This window comes from Aulostomus chinensis, chromosome 20 (assembly GCF_037954235.1).
Source record: "Aulostomus chinensis isolate RoL2024-O1b breed Wild chromosome 20, RoL_Achi_v1.0, whole genome shotgun sequence".
Classification (NCBI taxonomy): domain Eukaryota; kingdom Metazoa; phylum Chordata; class Actinopteri; order Syngnathiformes; family Aulostomidae; genus Aulostomus; species Aulostomus chinensis.
Window position 1 is genome coordinate 301,052 of NC_141339.1, and position 22,111 is coordinate 323,162.

Genomic DNA, 22,111 nt, shown 5'->3' on the forward strand with positions numbered 1-22,111 from the left:
CAGAGCTTCAGAGCTTCTTCATCCATTTTCAGGTTTCTGTGTTGGTGTCAGAAACCTGATATCAGAGGACAGGAAGACAGGAAGAAATCCCAGTGATCCAAAGATTACAAGGCAGCTGTTGATGGTCTGGTCCATAGCTGGAAGAAGACAGGAACCAGCAAACAGCTCCTGTCACAGAGGACCCTGGTGAGGGCCAGGGCTACAGTTTCCGCCTCCAAACTGAGTCCTTGAGGCTTTTACTGAGGAGGAGCAACAGCGTCAACAGCTGGGGGAAATACTCGACAACAAAGAGGAACTTAGAGTTCAACCAGTGGAACAATCTTCTTTTCCACGTGTTGACAGTCACAGCCGCTGAAGGACAGTATGAATGGCATCACATGACTGGGTGATCTAAGATTGTATCACATGGTTCATCCATAAAAAGTCATGCAGAGGAAGACGCATTCCGCACGGAGCTTCAGCTGAAACTAAGAGCTTGCAACAAATGCAACCTAATATATTCAGGAGTCAGTTTTACAGATTTTGGTTGGTTTCGGTTCTTGGATAAAGCCAAGTTAGTTTCCTGCTCCATGTCGTTATGCTTGCTAAGCTAAATGGTAACGCATCACATCTCTTCTCAATGTCACCATGTTTATATCACTTTCATCAGGTGACTTCAATTACAGGAGGAGCCAACCTCAGGTGTGAGCAAATGTGCAGAGACAGAACGAGCAGACGGACAGCATTGTTCACACACAGAACAATGGTGCATAAATGTGTCCTCTGTCCCAGGTGAAGCAGCGGAGGCTGATGGAGGACTATGATGCTGTCAACAGCACGCTGGAAGCAGCCAGAGACTTCCTGTCTGAAGCAGAGGGGACCGTGGTGGAGCTGGACACCTTGGTGCAGGTGACTCCTACATCCCCTCAGGTCAAGGGTGAAATAGGACCCCTTTGGGGAGGGGAGGATACCTCCAACACACAAACACCCTACTGACATTCACTATGTGTTTGTGAACAGAATGTGACTGAGTACCATGCTGCGATCGATGGTGCCAGCCTGAAGCTGATGGAGAAGACCGAGCGTCTCTCGCTGGTGGACAGGTCCCTGGTTCAGAGGGCTGGTGAGCACGCTGATGAGATGGAGGAGCAGGCCAACGTCTTGGAAAGGTGCTACACCTTTGCTGTTGCAAAGTGCAAAAATGAGCATGTGTTCTCTGTTATGGTAGAGCTCTCTGATAAGAGTGTGCCGTCTGTCTTCTTGTCTGGTGCAGAGACCTGAGAGAAAGTGATGCCAACGGCTTCGTCCAGAGGGCCATCAGCGCCGCTAACGTCTACAACAACATAGTGAAATACATCAATGACGCCAACGTCACCTCCCGCACCACCTTCAACTTATCCCAAAGAGCTGAAGATGTATGTAGGACCATAGCTGTGTTGGCCAAGCACCAGTGGTCTTCCTATCCTGACCTTCTGACCTTCTGTCTTGGTGCTCTAGGCCATGGGGGGGGTCACCTTGCAGTTGGGCTATCTGGTCACGCAGAGCGATAATGTCTTCAGGGAGTCTGTTTCATTACATTCAGAACAAACTGGTATGTTACCAGGATGGTCCGCCGCTTCACGGGCTACCACCAGCACCACCACATCATCATCATCATCATCACTGTGTCCACATCCCTTTTTTCTGTGTCCCAGAGCTGGATGTTGAGGTGGTGGACAAGCTGAAGTATATCGAGGAGACCAAAGAGACCATGGACACAAACACTCTCAAGCTGGCTGAGTTGCTGCAGGACATCAGTGGGATTCAGACAGGTAAGACGCTGCAGCGCCACCTGCTGGAACAGCAGACGATGGTATTAATGGATATGTTAATGTTACTTCAGGTGTCCTTCAGGTATTTCTCATTCTGCTTCTCTTTAAAGACACGCCTCCAAATATGGTCTTCAGCTATCGCTCTCTGCTTGTGTCTCATCTTAAGTCCCGTTAGTGGTCTTCTCCTTTTTTCTTATCCTCCTCTTCCTCCTCCTCTTCCTCTCCATCCTCTCCCTTGTCCTCATCCTCATTCTCCTTCTTTTCCTCATCATCGTTGTCCTCCTCCGCCTCAGACAGTCGTCCCTCCCATGTAGACTTGTTGCTTTGCTGATGTGAATGTTGTTAGATGGGGTTCATGGTTCTGGTTTAGTTCTGGTTTGGGTCAGAGATCATGGATATCGTTGAGCTTCAGGTTGGTAATGGCCCTGCGTGACTGGTGCCACAGTTGCCGCCGTCCTAGTTGTCCAGACGTGTTCCGTGTCTGTAGGGCGCTGTGGACCGTCTGGTACATTGGTTCTGTCTCTGGTGATGGATGGGAACTCTGGAGGGGGAATCAAACAATGTTGCATAAATCTCCATCAATGACCTCCTTTCATTTTATGAAGGAGATGAGGTTCCGATATTTGACCCCTCTGACTCTCAACCACTGTTGCTACATTCTAGGAGAAAAGTTTGGATTTAAATGTCAGCATTTTGGGGCATATTGTTGATTTCATGGCTGAAATCTTTGCATTATCAGTCCATCAAATGATTATTCTGAAGTTTGTGTTCATGTTTTTGATTGATTAATAGTAGAAGCATAGATTTAGTGCCTTTGCCTCATGATATGCTTTAAAGAGAAGGCACCTACCTCTCTAACCTTGTTCTCCTGCAGGTTGATGCCCTGTTTCTCAGCCTCTGTAACCTTTTCCAGATCGGACGCCACAGCGACTTAATTTCACCCTGGCAGTAGCGGAAGGGACTCTGAACCGGTCTGCTGAGGTGCTTCAGACCATCACGCCCATCAGCTCCAAGGTGGAGGAGTGGGCCAATAACCTGAGCAGGGACGAATACTCCACCACTGCCTACGAGCAGGCCATCGTATCTGCTGGGGAAGCAGGTACCAGGACCACAGCAGCCTCCCGGGCTTCCTCATTTGGAAACCAGATGACACTCACTAACAATATTGGTTTTGTGTTGCAGTGGAGAACCTCAATGTCCTGGTTCCTGAGCTGCTGGAGAAACTGAAGGTGGTGCAGGAGAAAAAGCCCATCAACAATGTGACCACCAACATCATGAGAATCAGAGAACTGATAGCTCAGGCCCGGAGTGTAGCGAAGAAGGTTTGCTCACCAACCCCTCTCAAACCATAGCAGCATGTTGTGTGTGTGTGTGTGTGTGTGTGTGTGTGTGTGTGTGTGTGTGCATATATATTTCTCGGAGACAAGTTCAGATTTAATGGTCCTCATTTAGGGCCATTGTTGATTTCATGGTTAAAATCTATGGGTTATCTCATATCAGCCATGGGCCTTTTGTTGTTGTTCTTGTCAGGTCCAAGTGTCCATGAAGTTCAATGGTCAGTCCTCAGTAAAGATTCACCCCCCCACCAACCTGGAGGACCTGAAGACTGTGACGTCCATCAGTCTGTTCATGAGGGTGGACCCTGACAAAGATCCCATTGAGGACCGCCTCATCTTATACCTGGGAGACAGAAATGTGAGGACCCCCCAGACCCCCCCCCCCCCAAACTAGATGATCCCCCCCCTCTGCCTTCCTTGGCTCTTGAAGAGATTGTTGCTGCTCGTGTTTCCGTGGAGATGGAGGTGTTGAGCCGTGTCCTCTGCTGTCCCTCTGTTCTAGGGAAGGAAAGATTACATGGGTTTGGCCATAAAGAATGACAACCTGGTATATGCCTACAACCTCGGCGGCAAAGATGTTGAAATCCCACTGAGCTCCAAACCCGTCAGCCAATGGCCTGCAGTCTTCAACTACATCAAATTAGAGAGGTATTCATGTGTTACCGTTGGCTCACACGTCTCTCAGTGGACGTTAGATGTCTCACCGTCTCTGTGTGACTAACGGCAGGCTGGGCCGCCACGGCAAAGTCTTCCTGACAATCCCCAGCCAGAGTTCCACGGACGAGCAGAAGTTCATCCAGAAGAGTGAGGCTCCGGGTGCTGACTCACTCTTTGACATAGACCCCAAAGATTTCATCTTCTTCGTTGGTGGGGTCCCACCAAACGTCAGGGTAACGGGTTTATTAACAACTGTTAATGATACCAGTGAATCCCCATCGAGTCCTCTTTAATGTTGTTCTATTTGTTTCCCACCTAGCTCCCACCTCCTCTGAGTCTTGCTCCTTTTGTGGGCTGCATTGAATTGGCCTCACTCAACAATGACGTCATCAGTCTATACAATTTCAAGGAGACTTACAACATGGACATGGTCGCATCGGTGCCGTGCCCCAGGTACCGGCCAGTCAGCTCACAGTTGTATCTGTGGTTTGGTACTGAACTTGGTTCAAAGGGTACAGTGCACCCTCCAAATCAGCTGACCATCAATAAATCTGATAGTTAGCCAACTGTGCTCAGGTGATCACACCAACTATCCAATCACGGGCATCCTTCTGTTGTTAGGTACAAATTGGCTTTCTCTCAGAGCCGCATCACCAGCTACCTGTTCGATGGGACGGGCTATGCCCTCATCAATAATATTGCTCGACGAGGGAAATTTGGTGTCGTCACAAGGTTTGATATTTCAGTGCGAACGGTTGCCAACGACGGTGCTCTCTTCGTCATGGTCCACGGGGTAAGTCCTGGTGAAGACCTGCACGCCGTGGACACATGTTTCATATTCATCTCATCGGGCAAATGTTGATAATTGTAACATCTTATTTTCAGGAGAAATTCTTCCTGTTAGAATTAAAGAATGGATTCCTGCGTCTCATGTACGACTTTGGCTTCATCGACGGACCAAAACTGTTGGAGAATAACTTACCGAAGCTGCAAATAAATGATGCACGATATCATGAGGTAGATTTCTCTGCCCTCTAGTTGGATCAGCTGTCCAGGACGATGTGGTTATCAGGTGTGTGTGGTGCTTCCCAGGTCTCAGTGATCTACCATCAGTCAAAGAAAGTCATCCTCCTTGTGGACAAGAGCCATGTGAAATCTATGGAGAACGTCAAGACCACGCTGCCCTTCTCAGATATCTACATTGGCGGTGCTCCGTCACACATTCTCAAATCCAGGTGAGTCGCGTCTCTGGTGCATTTCTCCTGTGGCAGTTTGGAGGTCCACACTGCTGGTCCAGCTACACTTCAACTACCTGCACTTGGTCTTGTCTTGCTTCACTAGCTGAGCTGGTTGATAAGGTTCATACAGCCGCCCTGGTGTGGGAATACAGGACTGATGATATCACAAAATGTACCTGATAGTAGATGACAGGTCCTTACACAATCAGATCACGTGTGTCACGGCAGGCCGGAGTTGTCTGACGTGGTCGGCCTGAGAGGCTGCGTCAAAGGGTTCCAGTTCCAGAAAAAAGACTTTAACCTCTTGGAGGAGCAGGGGACCATCGGCATCAGTAGCGGCTGCCCTGAGGAATCCTTCGTGAGCTCCACCTACCTCACTCACCCAAGACACTAATATCACACTTGAGCTATTAGTGAGAGTGCACACATACACATTTAACAGTTGTAGTGTAACATGTTAGTTGAGGTGTGTGTGTTGTTGTGTGGCAGATGTCCAGGAAGGCGTTTTTTACTGGCGATGGCTACCTGGGATCCATAGCCAAGATTTCACCCTTTGACAACTTTGAAGGAGGCCTCAACTTCAGATCACTCCAACCCAACGGACTGTTGTTCTACCACAAGGATGGGGTACAGTCTCTCTCCCACTACATGGCTCTGCTAGAGGCGGGGCCTCATGCAGCTTCATCTGCCACATTTTTCCTACATTTTTATCTTTAAAAGGGATGAGCTCTTAATGAACTGTAGAGCTGCAGCTCTATGAACATGTGACACCTGTGATAGATAAAGGCAGTATGCAAATATTGAAGGATTTGTTGAAGAAAGATGAGTAAAAACAGGATGATCTATTTATTTTCAGTGTTTTTTTAGAATGCCATTATTTTTCATATGTTCCTTCTGTCATCTAGGGTTTAGAAATGTTCTTTTGTTCCCCATCAGATGGATGAGTTCAGCATTTGTCTGGAGAACGGAGCTGTGGTGTTGAACTCCAGGGGAACCCGAGTCAAGTCACATAAAAAACAGTACAATGACGGAAGGACTCACTTCTTAGTGGCCTCAGTGACCAATCAGAAGTAAGCCCTGAGCTTGTTTCATAGCTGGATAAACTCCTCATCAGCTGATGCAGCTCTCACTGCTCCCACCAGAACAAGCTAGCTCGCCCTGACTCCAAGAACGGTCAGAGTGTGAACGTATACACACTCAGAGATAATACACTGGCTCCGCAAGAGGAGTCGACAAGGCCTGTGTGGTCTAGATGAGACTGACAAAACAACATTTTTCTGTCTGAGCACAAAAAGACTGTCAATGTGATCTCAAATTTTTAACAGGTATCATGATTGACAGCATGATCGCTACTTAGTAGAAGTGACATCACTTTTCACACCCAAGTAAGTGCGTGTGTGTGTGTGTGTGTGTGTGTGTGTGTGTGTGTGTGTGTGTGTGTGTGTCCTCCTCAGGTATTTACTATCGGTGGATGACAAAGACAAGCAGGAGAAGAAACGTCCTTCTTCAGCCATTCGACCCTCTTCAGCTCCTACTGTCAAGAACTTCTACTATGGAGGCTCCCCCAACAGCATCTTCAAGAACTTCACAGGCTGCATCAGCTACGCCTACATCAACAGGTACATGACCTCTGACCCCTGCAGATTCTACTCTCCCTTTTTGTGACCCATCTCTGTGCCTGAAGATATGTAGAGGACATGTAGGAGAACATCTTTATGTTTTTATTCTACAATGACCTGGAGTGCTTTGAAGGGCACCAATCAGTGAAATAAATGAACGTATATGTGGAGGACATTTCGAGTGTCTCTTTGTCTCTACCCTTTGGCGCCCTCCCTGACTAACCCTTGGCCTGTAAAGAACAGCATACACAGGGTCTAGGTGTATGCTTGGGGGTAAAGATTGTTTTTTTTTTCATATATATATATATATATATATATATATATATATATATATATATATATATATATATATATAGATAGATATAGATATATAGATATATAGATAGATAGATATGAAAATATATAAATATATGAATATATATATATGAAAATATATAGTGTGCTGGCCTCCAATATAACACCAAGACTTGTAACCTCAGATTTAATCCAGGGGTTTAATCCCCTTAGATTATTAATCAGCGCTCCCTTTTTGTTTTTTGTTTTAATTTTTAGAAGTTATTGCTCATCCATTTATTTATTGCCAATAGACAGTTGGTGATGGTGTTAACAGCTGCAGCATCATTCGGTTCTGCAGGTATGTACAGTTGTGTGTCATCCATGTAACTATGGAAACCCATGGACATGGTGCTGTCTGGTGATGTGGCCGAGTGGCAGCGTGTACAGTGAGAACAGTGATGGACCGAGGCTGCACCACTGCCATTGTCATGCCTCTCAGACACGTGAGCTCCAAGACTGACACTGAACGTCCTCTCTTTAGTGGACGTCCTGAACAAGTTTAACAGGCAGCCAGAGACCAAACGACTTCTCAAGACCACTGATTAGGACGTCCCCGTCAGTCGTATCAAATGCTGCCCTCAAGTCTAAGAGGATAAGAACTGAGACCTCATTGACATTGAGTTCAGTCTGAGTTCATTGGTTATTTTGGTAAGAACAGTTTCAGTGCTGTGATTTTTCCTGGAGCCCAACTGAAAAACCTCTCGGATGTTGTTTTCTCCTCAGAAGGAATTTATTTGGACTGAAACTACTTTTTCAAGTGATTTACTAATGAATGGAGGGTTGGATATAAGTTCATAGTTTGCTCGTGCATTGCTGTCCAGGTTAGGTTTCCTTCATAAAGGTTTTACAACCGCTGCTTTGAATGTATCTGGGAAAACGCCTGTTTCAAGGGATGTATTTATGATGTCCAGTTCATAATTTGACATCCTATCCAACACCCGTTTGGAACATTCTGTTGGTACAGGATCAAGGCATGAAGTTGAGGGATCGTACTCAGTCACAGTTTTGCAGAGCTCACAAAGTGTGATGTATGTAAATCCACCCAATGTGACACGAGGTTTGTTGAGAGCATCTTTGTTCCCTCCAGGACTGATACTGGCTCTGATCGTGGGGATTTTGTTGTTCTTCACTCTTGGCTGCTGAAGCGCGTGCAGAAGTGGGGGCAGTGTTGAGCAGCTGACCAATGGTGGAGAAAAGGACACTTGAAGTACCAGAGTTTGCTGTGATAATTTTAGAGAAGTAACCCGTCCTTGCGATGTGCTCAGCTTTGTTATGGGCAGTCAAAGCCTCTTTATAAATGTGACAGTGACCTGTGAGCTCAGTCTTTCACCATTTTCTCTCAGCCGTCCGACATTCCCGTCTTGGGTTGCCTGCAGTATTAAAGTTCAACTGTGGGGCGGTTCTGTCTGTTGACTTCTTTATCATTTACAGTGGAGCAACAGTAGTTAACAAAGATGACAATGCATCATTTTAACTGTCTCCTCCATCATTTAGGGAGTTGCCATGGTGTGGCTAACACGATCTCATGAGATCAGGGGACTTTGCTTTAGCTTTGTCATCCAAGAACCTCTTTTGGATGATAGGTTCCTTTTTTACTGCAGAGATATTTCAAAGTCAAAGAAAATACAGTGGCGGTCTGAAAGAGGTAATTCAGTTCCTGAAATATTATCAATGCTTATCTCAGTTGTCATGACTTAAGTCTAGCGTATGACCATGCGCGTCAGTCGGACCGGTTATATACTGGGTTAGAGCAAAGCTTTCCAGTAAAATTAGGAGCTCTATAGTTTTAGAGTCGTCTGTTTCATTAAAGTGGATGTTCGGTCTCCATTCAGGATCACATCATCACATCTGGTAGCAGAGGGAGTTCATTCAGAGAACTCCTGTATAAACACTGCCAGTGTCTCGTGGTCGATGTGCTTGAACAGTCACTACTGCTTTTGCCTTGAGATCAGCAGCAAGCTACTCCAGTGACATGAAGTCACCTCGTTCACTGACTTTGAAAGCAAGCTGTGATGAAAGGTTGTTTCAGCCCCCCCCCCCCCTTCTGTTTTGTCTGGCTACTTGGTGGAAGCATTAACCTGGTGGACAGGCCTCCATCACGATGCTGTGGAAGTATCATTTGTGAGCCAAGTTTCAACTAGGAACATGCAATCTAGCTTTCTCTCTTATCAAACTGTTAACTAGGAAGATTTTATTTGGCAATCTGACATTGAGAACAGCTTTCAGGTCTTTACGTTTTACGTCAGGAGAGAAGATTTGATCTGGTTGGACATAGATGGATATTAGACTTCTAGGACGAGTTTTAACCATGTTTCCATTTTCACCATGCCATTTACTATTAGGAATAACCAGTTTAAGGTAACATGTACTTGTACGTGATAAGAGGCTTTTCTTTGGTCTGTTGGTAGTCAAGACATGGACAAAAGTACAGGGCATTTCGAGGGTTGCAGTTGGGAGTGGTCTTGGAATGAGGGAACAGGTCTTTTGGGGGGGGGCTTTGGGGATGCCAGGCTGTAAATAAGACCGGCATTCACCTGGTTGTTCATCTTGGGAGTGAATTGTATGTAAGTGATGGACGGGGGGGAGGGGGATGAGAGCAAGGAGAGGGTTTGGGGAACCTGGCACTTGGGAGATGACCTGGCACAGGGTGAGATGGAAAAGGTGAGGGTGGGGGAAAAGGGAAGGGGGGGTGGCCTGGTGCTTCAATGATCTGGCGAGGGGGGGAGCTTGGCTTCTGCATTCCAGCTTGTCATAGCAGGGTTATTGTCTGATAGCATATTTGCCTTGGGGGGGGGGTTTGCTCAACAGTTCATCTTCTCTGTTCCTCAAGGGGGAGTGGAGGGGACTGGGTGGGTGGAGTGAGTGAGGTATTGCTGGGGGCGGCGGGGTAGGTAGAGTCATCTTGGCATCAATCGGTTTGTTTGGATAACTGTGGTGTCTGCCTCAAGGGAGCTTGGTGCTTTAGCGATAGCTTCAAGGTCACAGTACTTTGAAGGCTGATTAATGGAATAGAGTAAATGTGAGGTGTACAGTTTTCCTCCAGATCTGTTGAGAGAAGTTCTTTTTTTTGTGGATAAAATTGTCCATGTCCCCAGAGCAGATCAAAGTTTGTGTTGTAGTTAACTTTTGCGTAGGATACCAGCATTTAAGAGCCATGTATCCAACTGTAGGAGTCTGCTAAATCTATCAGTCCTGTTTGTGACTACTGGCAAAGGGCCACTGTTGTGGGCCTCTATGTTTATGGAATCAAGCTATTTCAGCTGTTCATTAAAGTCATTTTTCCATTCTTCAGATAGTCATTTTGAAATTTCCTTGGCACCCACATGAATTAAAATCTTGGTGACAGTTGGGTTTGTAAACAAGATTTCTGGGACTCTTTTTGTGATGTCACAGACGGTTCATCAGGTTAACAGCATATCTTAGTATTTGTCCTACCATCAACGTTGGTATAACCTACAGCAGAGTCTCCAATTACCAGCGTTGCTGGTCCAGTGCTTGCAAGAATTTGTCTATCAGGCCTGTTTGTTTCCACAAGTCCTGGGCATCTGTACCATTATCTTGCTGTTTGTCATTAGCTTGCAGCTGCGTTGGCTTGCCTTCGATCAATCCATGGTGCCTCGTTCTCTCCCGGCGGGTTGGGGTTGATGGTTGTGGTTAGATACTCCAAGCTGTTATCTCCTTCTGGTTTGGAGGGCAGAGAAGGCCATCCAGTCACTGAATTAATCTGTGGCCACTTTTGCCTCTTCAGTGTGATTTTGATGGGCACATGTTTATTTTTTGGTTTTGCTCCTTCCTCATTCCAGAGGGTATTTTAGTTGCTAGTAGTTTTGCTTACCTGGTGATAGCAGGCCTTGTTATCCTTTGTTTCAGGTGATAGCTTCACAGTCGGGGTCCACGGAATTGTCAAGTCACTCTCAATATGAAATATTCTCACCTCAAGTAGTGCAATCTTTAGTAAATGTCCATAGCCGTCTTTGAACTGAGACATTCTTGCTCGATAGTAAGGGCTGGATGGCTAAAGCTAAGCCACTCTGATGTGCTATGGCTAGGCTAACGCTGTTTTAATTCAATGCACTCCAGTACTAAATTGGAACGAATAGAATTTCGATCCAGGGAAGCAGCAAAGGAACAGACTCTAGCATACACATGACTTGTCACATTTATGAAAAGATGTATATTTCCTTATGAACCCACAATAATTCCCTAATAGATAATACAGGTCAGGATAATACATTAGTTAAGTAAAACTGCGCAACTTGCTAGAGGACATGGACATCTAGGGGATGCAAAAAGGACATGTAAAGGAGGTGAATAGGACTTGTAGAAGACTTGTAGAGGATGTGCAGGTGTGTTTTGAAGACATGTAGAGGACGTGAAGATGATGTGTAGAGGACATGTAGAAGACATGTAGATGATGTGTAGATGACGTGTAGATGATGTGTAGAGGACGTGCAGATGACATGTAGAGGAAGTGTAGATGATGTGTAGAGGACATGTAGATGACGTGTAAATGATGTGTAGATGATGTGTAGAGGACATGTAGATGACATGTGGATGATGTGTGCAGGATGTGTAGAAGACGTGTAGAGGATGTGTAGATGACCTGTAGAGGATGTGTAGATGACCTGTAGAGGACGTGTGGATGACTTGTAGAGGATGTGTAGATGACCTGTAGAGGACGTGTGGATGACTTGTAGAGGATGTGGAAATGATGTGTAGAGGATGTGTAGAGGACGTGCAGATGACATGTAGAGGACGTGTAGATGACATGTAGAGGACGTGTAGATGACGTGTAGAGGATGTGTAGATGACGTGTAGAGGATGTCGAGATAACGTGTAGATGACGTGGAGATGATGTGTAGAGGACGTGTTGAGGACATGTAGATGACGTGTAGAGGATGTGTCGATGATGTGTAGATGATGTGTAGAGGACATATAGATGACGTGTAGATGATGTGTAGATGACATGTAGAGGATGTGTAGATGACTTGTAGATGATGTGCTGATGACATTTAGAGGATGTGTAGATGACTTGTAGAGGATGTGGAGATGACGTGTAGAGGATGTGGAGATGACGTGTAGAGGATGTGGAGATGACGTGTAGAGGATATAGAGATGACATGTTGAGGATGTGTAGATGGCATGTAAATGACGTGTTGAGGATGTGTGGATGACATGTAGAGAATGTGGTGATGACATGCAGAGAACGTGTAGATGGCATGTAGAGAACATGTAGATGACATGTAGAGGATGTGTGGATGACCTGAAGTGGATCTGTAGATGACGTGTAGAGGACGTGTAGAGGATGTGTCAAGGACATGTAGATGACACGTAGAGGATGTGTAGATGACGTGTAGATGACATTTAGAGGACGTGTAGATGGCATGTAGAGAACATGTAGATGGCATGTAGAGAACATGTAGATGACGTGTGGAGGATGTGTGGATGACATGTAGAGGATGTCGAGATGACGTGTAGATGACGTGGAGATGATGTGTAGAGGACGTGTTGAGGACATGTAGATGACGTGTAGAGGATGTGTCGATGATGTGTAGATGATGTGTAAAGGACATATAGATGACGTGTAGATGATGTGTAGATGACATGTAGAGGATGTGTAGATGACTTGTAGAGGATGTGTAGATGACTTGTAGAGGATGTGTAGAGGACATGTAGATGACATGTAGAGGATGTGTAGATGACATGTAGATAATGTGTAGAGGATGTGTAGATGACCTGTAGATGATGTGTGGAGAATGTGTAGATCACGTGTAGAGGATGTGGAGATGACATGTAGAGGATGTGGAGATGATGTGTAGAGGATGTGGAGATGACGTGTAGAGGATGTGGAGATGACGTGTAGATGATGTGTGGAGAATGTGTAGATCACGTGTAGAGGATGTGGAGATGACGTGTAGAGGATGTGGAGATGACGTGTAGAGGATGTGGAGATGACTTGTAGAGGATGTGGAGATGACATGTTGAGGATGTGTAGATGGCATGTAAATGACGTGTTGAGGATGTGTGGATGACATGTAGAGAATGTGGTGATGACATGCAGAGAACGTGTAGATGGCATTTAGAGAACATGTAGATGACATGTAGAGGATGTGTGGATGACCTGAAGTGGATCTGTAGATGACGTGTAGAGGACGTGTAGAGGATGTGTCGAGGACATGTAGATGACATGTAGAGGATGTGTAGATGACGTGTAGATGACATTCAGAGGACGTGTAGATGGCATGTAGAGAACATGTAGATGACGTGTGGAGGATGTGTTGATGACATGTCGAGGATGTCGAGAGGACGTGTAGATGACGTGGGGATGATGTGTAGAGGAAGTGTTGAGGACATGTAGATGACGTGTAGAGGATGTTTCGATGATGTGTAGATGATGTGTCGAGGACATATAGATGACGTGTAGATGATGTGTAGATGACATGTAGAGGATGTGTAGATGACTTGTAGAGGATGTGTAGATGACGTGTAGATGATGCGTAGATGACGTGTCGAGGCTGTATAGAGGATGTGTAGATGATGTGTAGAGGACGTGTAGATGATGTGTGGAGGACGTGTAGATGACATGTAGAGGACATGTAGATGACGTGTAGATGACATTTAGAGGACATGTAGAGGACGCGTAGATGACGTGTAGAGGATGTGAAGATGACGTCAAGAGGATTTGTCGATGACTTGTAGAGGATGTGTAGATGACGTGTAGATGACGTGTAGAGGATGAGTAGATGACGTGTAGAGGCTGTATAGAGGATGTGTAGATGATGTGTAGAGAACGTGTAGATGATGTGTAGAGGATGTGGAGATGACGTGTAGAGGATGTGGAGATGATGTGAAGAGGACATGTTGAGGACATATAGATGATGTGTCGGTGTAGAGGATGTGTAGATGACATGTAGAGGATGTGTAGAGGATGTGTAGAGGACGTGTAGAGGATGTGTAGATGACGTGTAGATGACGGGTAGAAGACGTGTAGATGACGTGTAGAGGATGTGGAGATGACATGTAGAGAACACGTAGATGATATGTAGAGGATGTGTGGATGACATGTAGAGAATGTGGAGATGACATGTAGAGAACGTGTAGATGGCATGTAGAGGATGTGTGGATGACTTGTAGAGAATGTGTAGAGGACATGCAGATTACCTGAAGTGGATGTGTAGATGACGTGTAGAGGATGTGTAGATGACGTGTAGAGGATGTAGAGATGACGTGTAGAGGATGTGTAGAGGATGTGTAGATGACGTGTTGAGGATGTGGAGATGACGTGTAGAGGATGTAGAGATGATGTGTAGAGGATGTGTCAAGGACATGTAGATGACCTGAAGTGGATGTGTAGATGAAGTGGAGATGAAGTGTTGAGGACGTGTAGAGGATGTGTCGATGACATGTTGAGGATGTGTCGATGACATGTTGAGGATGTGGAGATGACGTGTAGAGGATGTGTAGATGACATGTAGAGGATGTAGAGATGACGTGTAGAGGATGTGTCGAGGACATGTAGATGACATGTAGAGGATGTGTAGAGGATGTGTAGATGACGTGTTGAGGATGTGTAGATGACATATAGAGGATGTGTAGATGACATGTAGATAATGTGTAGAGGATGTGTAGATGACGTGTAGAGGACGTGTAGATGATGTGTAGAGGATGTGTAGATGACGTGTAGAGGACGTGTAGATGACGTGTAGATGACATGTAGAGGATGTGTAGAGGATGTGTAGAGGATGTGTAGATGACATGTAGATGACATGTAGATGATGTGTAGAGGATTTGGAGATGACTTGTAGAGGATGTGGAGATGACGTGTAGAGGATGTGGAAATAACGTGTAGATGGCATGTAGAGGACGTGTAGATGACGTGTTGACGATGTGTAGATGACATATTGAGGACGTGTAGATGGCACGTAGAGGACATGTAGATGACGTGTAGAGGATGTGTGGATGACTTGTAGAGAACGTGTAGAGGACATGCAGATGACCTGAAGTGGATGTGTAGATGACATGTAGAGGACGTGTAGAGGATGTGGAGATGACGTGTAGAGGATGTGGAGATGACGTGTAGATGGTTTTTTGATGCCATGTAGAGAAGGTGCAGAGGACATGCAGATGACCTGAAGAGGATGTGGAGATGATGTGTAGAGGATGTGTGTAGGACATGTTGAGAATATGTAGAGGACACGTAAATGACATGTAAAGGCAATGCAGATGACGTGCAGATGACATGTAGATCACGTGTAGATGATATGTGGAGGATAAGCCGATGACATGTTGTGTAGAGGATGTATAGACGATATTTTGAAGACGTAGAAGAGGTGTAGAGGACTTGTAGAGGATGTGGAGATGACATGTAGAGAACACGTAGATGGTATGTAGAGGATGTGTGGATGACATGTAGAGAATGTGGAGATGACATGTAGAGAACGTGTAGATGGCATGTAGAGGATGTGTGGATGACTTGTAGAGAATGTGTAGAGGACATGCAGATTACCTGAAGTGGATGTGTAGATGACGTGTAGAGGATGTGTAGATGACGTGTAGAGGATGTAGAGATGACGTGTAGAGGATGTGTAGATGACGTGTAGAGGATGTAGAGATGACGTGTAGAGGATGTGTAGATGACGTGTTGAGGATGTGTAGATGACGTGTTGAGGATGTGGAGATGACGTGTAGAGGATGTAGAGATGATGTGTAGAGGATGTGTCAAGGACATGTAGATGACCTGAAGTGGATGTGTAGATGAAGTGGAGATGAAGTGTAGAGGACGTGTAGAGGATGTGTAGATGACATGTTGAGGATGTGGAGATGACGTGTAGAGGATGTGTAGATGACATGTAGAGGATGTAGAGATGACGTGTCGAGGATGTGTCGAGGACATGTAGATGACATGTAGATGATGTGTAGAGGATGTGTAGAGGATGTGTAGATGACGTGTTGAGGATGTGTAGATGACATGTAGAGGATGTGTAGATGACATGTAGATGATGTGTAGAGGATGTGTAGAGGATGTGTAGATGACGTGTAGAGGACGTGTAGATGATGTGTAGAGGATGTGTAGATGACGTGTAGAGGACGTGTAGATGACATGTAGATGATGTGTAGAGGATGTGTAGATGACGTCTAGAGGATGTGTAGATGACATGTAGATGACATGTAGATGATGTGTAGAGGATTTGGAGATGACTTGTAGAGGATGTGGAGATGACGTGTAGAGGATGTGGAAATAACGTGTAGATGGCATGTAGAGGACGTGTAGATGGCACGTAGAGGACATGTAGATGACGTGTAGAGGATGTGTGGATGACTTGTAGAGAACGTGTAGAGGACATGCAGATGACCTGAAGAGGATGTGGAGATGATGTGTAGAGGATGTGTGTAGGACATGTTGAGAATATGTAGAGGACACGTAAATGACATGTAAAGGCCATGCAGATGACATGTAGATCACGTGTAGATGATATGTGGAGGATAAGCCGATGACATGTTGTGTAGAGGATGTATAGACGATATTTTGAAGACGTAGAGGATGTGTCTCTGGGGTTGAGTGTTTGTTTTTTCTCTCTGAGTGTAGACAAGACCGGGACATTGAACCAGAGGACTTCCAGCGCTACTCAGAGAAAGTGCAGACGTCCCTGCAGGACTGTCCGGTGCAGCAGCCCCCTGCTGCTCTGATGGCCAGACTACAAGAGAACACACCCCCTGCAGCAAAACTCAACCCCACCCACGAGGTCAGAGCACACTTTTACCTTCACAAAACACCAGTAACATTTGTTAGTGTCATTGTAGAATATTCAGCAGCTGCACCTGATCAGCGGAGACCTGCAGAGACCTGGTGCTGACAGACAAGTTACTAGCTTGTGCTCTTGAGAGACTGAGACCTCCTTAAGAGGCCTGGTTATTTTGATCCACATCTGAGTTTGTTTGCTGTTTTCTCACCAGCCAAACCAACCACACCAATTGAGTAAACGAATCAGAGTTCAATTGAATGGGCTAAATGAGATGGGTGTGAAAATGCCCAGGATCAAACTATCACTTCTTTGTCCAGTAGGAAGCAGGAAGTCCTCACCTGGATGAAGGATTCTGTGTTGTTGTTAGACACTGGAGGTCAGCAGCACGTTGAAGCAGAACATGGAGTCACCTGTAAATCATTTAGGAAGATGGAAACTCAGGTCCCAGGGTTGCAAGTACCAGACTGATACTTTAGATCTGGAGGGGGGATATGCTGGGCTGACCTTGTGATTCTGACCTCTAGGAGGTCAGTGCTATCCTGTCTTGTGTTGAAGGTGTGACTCTTGACACTGACTGGATGTGTCACAGGTAAGCAGGGACAAGTCCAGCCTCCCCATGGGCCTGCTGGACCTTAGAATCAAGGAGCAGGACTTATCAGATGGGAACACGGTCCCCTGCTACCTGTCGTCACGTCCTCGAGCGACCCGCCAAGCCTACCAGTATGGCAGCACAGCAAGCAGCAGGCAGCACTACTCTCACCTGCCTGAGTCCTTCTCTGACAGGTAGGACTCCTGGAGACCAGAGGACATCCACATTAGCTCCTTAGACATGTGTCCCAACAATCACCTCCCACCCTCAGGTCCCACTTCTCTCTGTCACTGAAGACCAAGTCATCCTCTGGCCTCATCTTTTATGTGTCTGATGTCCATGAGGACAATTTGATGGCTCTCCTCCTTGTCCATGGGCAACTGGTTTATACCTTCAATGTTGGCAACCAAAGAGTCCGAATCAGGAGCGAGGAGAAGTACAACGATGGAGCGTGGCATGATGTGAGTTCATCACTGGATGAGAATGAGCAGTGATATACCATCAATGAGGAAAGTAACAACCTCGTCCTCCATCTCTCCAAAGGTCATTTTCACCCGTGACGGGAACGTAGGCCGACTGGTCATTGATGGGCTCACGGTGCAGGAAGACCAAGCTCCTGGGGTCAACGTTTCCTGGCAAGTCAGCAGCCCCCTCTATTTTGGAGGCGTTCCTCCAGGGAGAGCACAAACACTCATTCAGGTACACATGCAACTTTTGAGTATGACAGAGCCCACATATAGGTAGGCGTTTCCTGTCCCACTGACAGGAGGCAGTCGGGATGGGGGGCAGCAGATGATGCTCCTGGCTGCTGTCTGGATGCTGTTAGAGCTGAGCAGCTGTTCAAAAACACTCTCTCAGCTCTAGCAGAAAAGTCTGTTGACTGGAGTGAGTATGTGCGGCATTCATGTCCTGGTTCCTGTACAGTTACACCTGCTACCTTCACTCCCTCAGAGGAACTCTGCCTTCAGCTACAGCGGCTGCCTGAGAAACCTTCAGCTGGATGGTCAGCATCTGTCCACCCCAGCTGAGACCTTCGGGGTCACCCCATGTTTTGAGGGTCCATCTGAGGAGGGAACCTTCTTTGCTGAGGGAGGAGGATACATCATGTTTGGTATGTTTCTGGTTGAAAGCAAACAAAAACAAACACCTGCCTTCTCTCGAGGTTAAAACTCAGGATTTTAGAGGACATGTTTCCACCATTTTACCATGATGAATATTTCTCAGAGCAAAATTAGCTCATCTGACCAGCAGACATCACTGGGTGCTGCTCACAGTTCCACTACACGAATGTGGCTTTTATAGGAACAGCGGCTCCTGATGCACCTGCAGCATTGTGATGTCATCATCATAGAAGCATTGTGCTAAGCAACTGTCCATCCACTGCACAGCAATAAGCTTCATTTCTAGAATTAATCTTTCAGTGCGTGTGAAATCACACAGCCGTCTAACAACCTGACCCCTGATTGACAAATACTCTGACAGATGTGACACGTGACCACAATAGTCTGACTACACACACACACACACACACACACACACACACACACACACACACACACACACTCTCTCTCTCATGACCCTGGCCTCTCTGCCCCCTCAGACACGTTTGACCTGGGCTTGAGGTTTGAGCTGGCCTTGGAAGTGCGCCCCCGTGTGTCCTCTGGGCTGCTACTGCATGTGCTGATAGCAGAAGGTCATTTCACCATCCACATTCACCGTGGAGCAGTAAGTAACACTTCACGCCTACTGGTGACGTACATCAGTGTCACTAAAGGAAAATGTGTCAGTGTGTGATATGAACTGGTGGGATTTCAGGTGGTGGTGGTTCTGAACGATGGAACTCAAGAGTTCGTCACCAAGGTTTCTCCCAGACAGGGTCTGTGTGACGGCAGCTGGCACACAATCACTGGTGAGGACCCTCTATTGACCACAAGCCTGTGTGTGTGTGTGTGTGTGTGTGTGTGTGTGTGTGTGTGCGCGCGCGCATGAATGCCAGAGCCTTGGTTTCCTGCTTACCAGTGCATGAGCGCTGAGGGTCTCAAGGGTTTCATGGGTTTCTTCTGTCCCTGGGTGATGGCAGTGATCCGGGACGCCAACGTGGTCCAGCTGGATGTGGACACTGAGGCCAAACACGTGGTAGGACTCCTGAAAGCTCGCTCGTCTGGCTCCAGGAAGCCAATATTCATCGGTGGAGCCCCAGGTTAGACAACTCACATGCTCTTTCTTGATGTTCTGCTGTTCCACTGCTACCCAGTAAGGCCACACCTCTAATGATGTCATATCCTCCTTGGTCTCGCAGAAGTGCTCCAGTCTATGAGTGCAGCGGGCCAGGAGGTCTACGTTGGCTGTCTGAGGAACCTGATGATCAATAGCAGCCCAGTAAGCTTAAGCAAGGGGGCTGTGGTCAGTGGAGCAGTCAGTGTAGGAAGCTGCCCCGCAGTGTGACCCCACCCCCAACACCGCCATTACCCACAATGCAGCACTGACCAAACTCACAAGACACATTAAGACATAGTGTCTTGACATCCGTGTTTGTCATGTATGTATTCTTGTTTCTGTTGGTTTATTTGACAAAAATGCCCAAATTTAAAAGAGTAAGCTGAGACTAAAAGAAGCGCTCAAGTATCCACATAGTAACATGTATAACCTCGTTATGAGTTCCTGCTCCACGTCTTTCTCTACTGTTACGTTTGAGTTTAATAAATCTTGTGTCGCATCATGTTGTCTCAGCTTTGCCTTGTTGTTTTATAACATGTAGCTCACTCCTCACACATGCGTACAATGATGAACGGCATCGATACCAGGAGAGCGGCATGAGGCTGGTGCTCCTCACGCAGGTTCTGGACATGAATGACACTTGACCAGAGTCACACAACTTTCATGGTGATGATGGAAAAGGTGAAACCAACAAGAAAGCTTTCAGAGTTCACCCTCCTGCCTGCGTGGCCCCATGTCCTTAGCCCTCGGGTCCTGATTGAAGCAGCTGGCAGTGACACCCATGTCCTGTATTTCCTGGAGAGGAAGAAGAGGGAGGGTCACTTCTAGTGACCACCAGGTGTTGGTGGAGAGCACACACTCCCTATTTCTGATGTTGCTGCAAATCATGTGATATTGGTTCCATCATCTTACTTCCTGTAACCTCCAGGTGGCGCTATAACTTTACCTCACTGTCATAGATGAAAGATTTGACCAAACAAGGTTAATGGAGAGGATTTAGTTGGTGTTTTATTGAATTATTGATGGGTTTTTCCTTTTCTTTCTTTTGTTCTGATTTTGGTTTGGGTCCTTTGTTACCCTTGTAGATACAGTCTGTAACTGCTTATCTACTGCTCCACACTCCAGTCCGGTAGGTGGCGGCAAATGCACCTATAAGTTGATGCCCGCCGCCATAAAACCTTAAAAGAAGAAAGAAGAAGATTTGACCATGTGATTCCAGTTACTAGAGCTTCCAGTTCTGCGGTCAGATATCAAACATGGCTACCTCCCCGCCACAGTGACCTCTCAGTCCTCACAGTTGCCGTCACCAAATTTTGAAGGTGATATTTCACCCAAAAAGTATATTTTACCTTTCAGTTACTCACTAATAGGCATCACAAAGATGTTTTCCCTCCTTCATTACTTCAATGTGACTTTAGAATGCAGAAAGAGCCAGCCATGTATATTTAGCTTGAAGCTAACAGAGACTGGTGGCTAACAGTTTTCCATTAATGTAAGCTAACAAAATCTAAAAGCACTTCTCTTTTATCAAACTGAATTCCACAAACACTCTGACCAGAGATCAAAACACACCAGAACACTTCTGGTTCTGTTCGCTGCACTGGATGGGTTGAAGCTCATCTGAAACATGAACAACTGTCCTGCTGGGACTTGTTAAGAGGCACCCAGGTGGAGCAGTGGTCCTCACTGTGGCCCCCCAGCAAGAAGGTTGTGGGTGGAGCCCCGGCTGCAGCACGGGGTCTTTCTGGGTGAGTCTCCATGTTCTCCCTGTTCCTGCTGGGTTCTCTCTGGTACTCCAGCTTCCTCCACAGTCCAAAGACATCAAGAGGGACCAGGTTAATCCAGACTCTAAATTGACCGTAGGCGTGGCTGGGAGAGCCAATGGTTGTCTGTCTCTATGTGTTGGCCCTGCCATGGACTGGTGACCTGTCCAGGGGGAAGGCTGCTGGGATAGGCTCCACCCCCACCACCCTCAACAGGAGAAGAGGGGGAAGATGGATGGAGGGATGATGGATGGATGGATTTATTAAGTACTCGTAAGTGACCGACAAGTGTGGGATGCAACAGTTCAGCCAATAGACACACGGACCCCATGTGGACCTGGACCATGGTCCTCCGGCCCGATCCAGGTTTTTACCTGGTCTTGTTCTGTTTCATTTGCAATACTTTCACCAGGTTATCAATATAAGCTGCAGGGAACAGCACGCTAAGAATGCGTCAGGTGGCACATTGGATTGTTTGACATTGCTCTTGTAGTCCATATTCAGATACAGTAGTTTCACCTCAACTGGCCCACATCAATGACGTCACAGCGGAGCCCCGCCAGATACTCTGAATCCTTATTCCTTTGCACTATGAAGAGCTGTTCATCGACACTGGCATCCTTATCACACGGAGTTGTTAAAATTAGCGGGGTCCGTGTTTCCGACCAGGAAAGACGATCCACCCACTCAGTCATTCAGAACCGACCGTCTTGTTCCCAGAATATGTGTCTGAATACACCAACTACAACAGAAATACACGGTTTTGAGGTATATGACGACCAAACGGCGTTTCTACTCCGGGTATTCCAATGCAACGTAAAA

The 22,111-nt window shown here is 46.4% G+C and overlaps 1 protein-coding gene across 1 annotated transcript in view; it reads left to right on the forward strand.

Moving 5' to 3' along the window:
• Window positions 1-20,019, forward strand: part of lama4 (laminin, alpha 4) — a 31,125-nt gene extending 11,106 nt beyond the window's left edge. The window contains exons 14-40 of the mRNA XM_086189697.1: window positions 772-888; window positions 1,000-1,148; window positions 1,253-1,394; window positions 1,477-1,570; window positions 1,674-1,790; window positions 2,704-2,889; window positions 2,973-3,112; window positions 3,321-3,485; window positions 3,630-3,775; window positions 3,855-4,017; window positions 4,104-4,237; window positions 4,406-4,577; window positions 4,670-4,801; window positions 4,877-5,019; window positions 5,251-5,380; window positions 5,512-5,649; window positions 5,959-6,092; window positions 6,477-6,641; window positions 16,564-16,720; window positions 17,310-17,503; window positions 17,581-17,770; window positions 17,853-18,008; window positions 18,261-18,420; window positions 18,910-19,034; window positions 19,125-19,218; window positions 19,390-19,509; window positions 19,609-20,019. Coding sequence (XP_086045823.1) covers window positions 772-888; window positions 1,000-1,148; window positions 1,253-1,394; window positions 1,477-1,570; window positions 1,674-1,790; window positions 2,704-2,889; window positions 2,973-3,112; window positions 3,321-3,485; window positions 3,630-3,775; window positions 3,855-4,017; window positions 4,104-4,237; window positions 4,406-4,577; window positions 4,670-4,801; window positions 4,877-5,019; window positions 5,251-5,380; window positions 5,512-5,649; window positions 5,959-6,092; window positions 6,477-6,641; window positions 16,564-16,720; window positions 17,310-17,503; window positions 17,581-17,770; window positions 17,853-18,008; window positions 18,261-18,420; window positions 18,910-19,034; window positions 19,125-19,218; window positions 19,390-19,509; window positions 19,609-19,754 — 3,909 coding nt within the window. The 3' untranslated portion in view covers window positions 19,755-20,019. The remainder of the gene's footprint in view (window positions 1-771; window positions 889-999; window positions 1,149-1,252; window positions 1,395-1,476; window positions 1,571-1,673; window positions 1,791-2,703; window positions 2,890-2,972; window positions 3,113-3,320; window positions 3,486-3,629; window positions 3,776-3,854; window positions 4,018-4,103; window positions 4,238-4,405; window positions 4,578-4,669; window positions 4,802-4,876; window positions 5,020-5,250; window positions 5,381-5,511; window positions 5,650-5,958; window positions 6,093-6,476; window positions 6,642-16,563; window positions 16,721-17,309; window positions 17,504-17,580; window positions 17,771-17,852; window positions 18,009-18,260; window positions 18,421-18,909; window positions 19,035-19,124; window positions 19,219-19,389; window positions 19,510-19,608) is intronic.
• The last annotated feature ends 2,092 nt before the right edge of the window (window positions 20,020-22,111 follow it).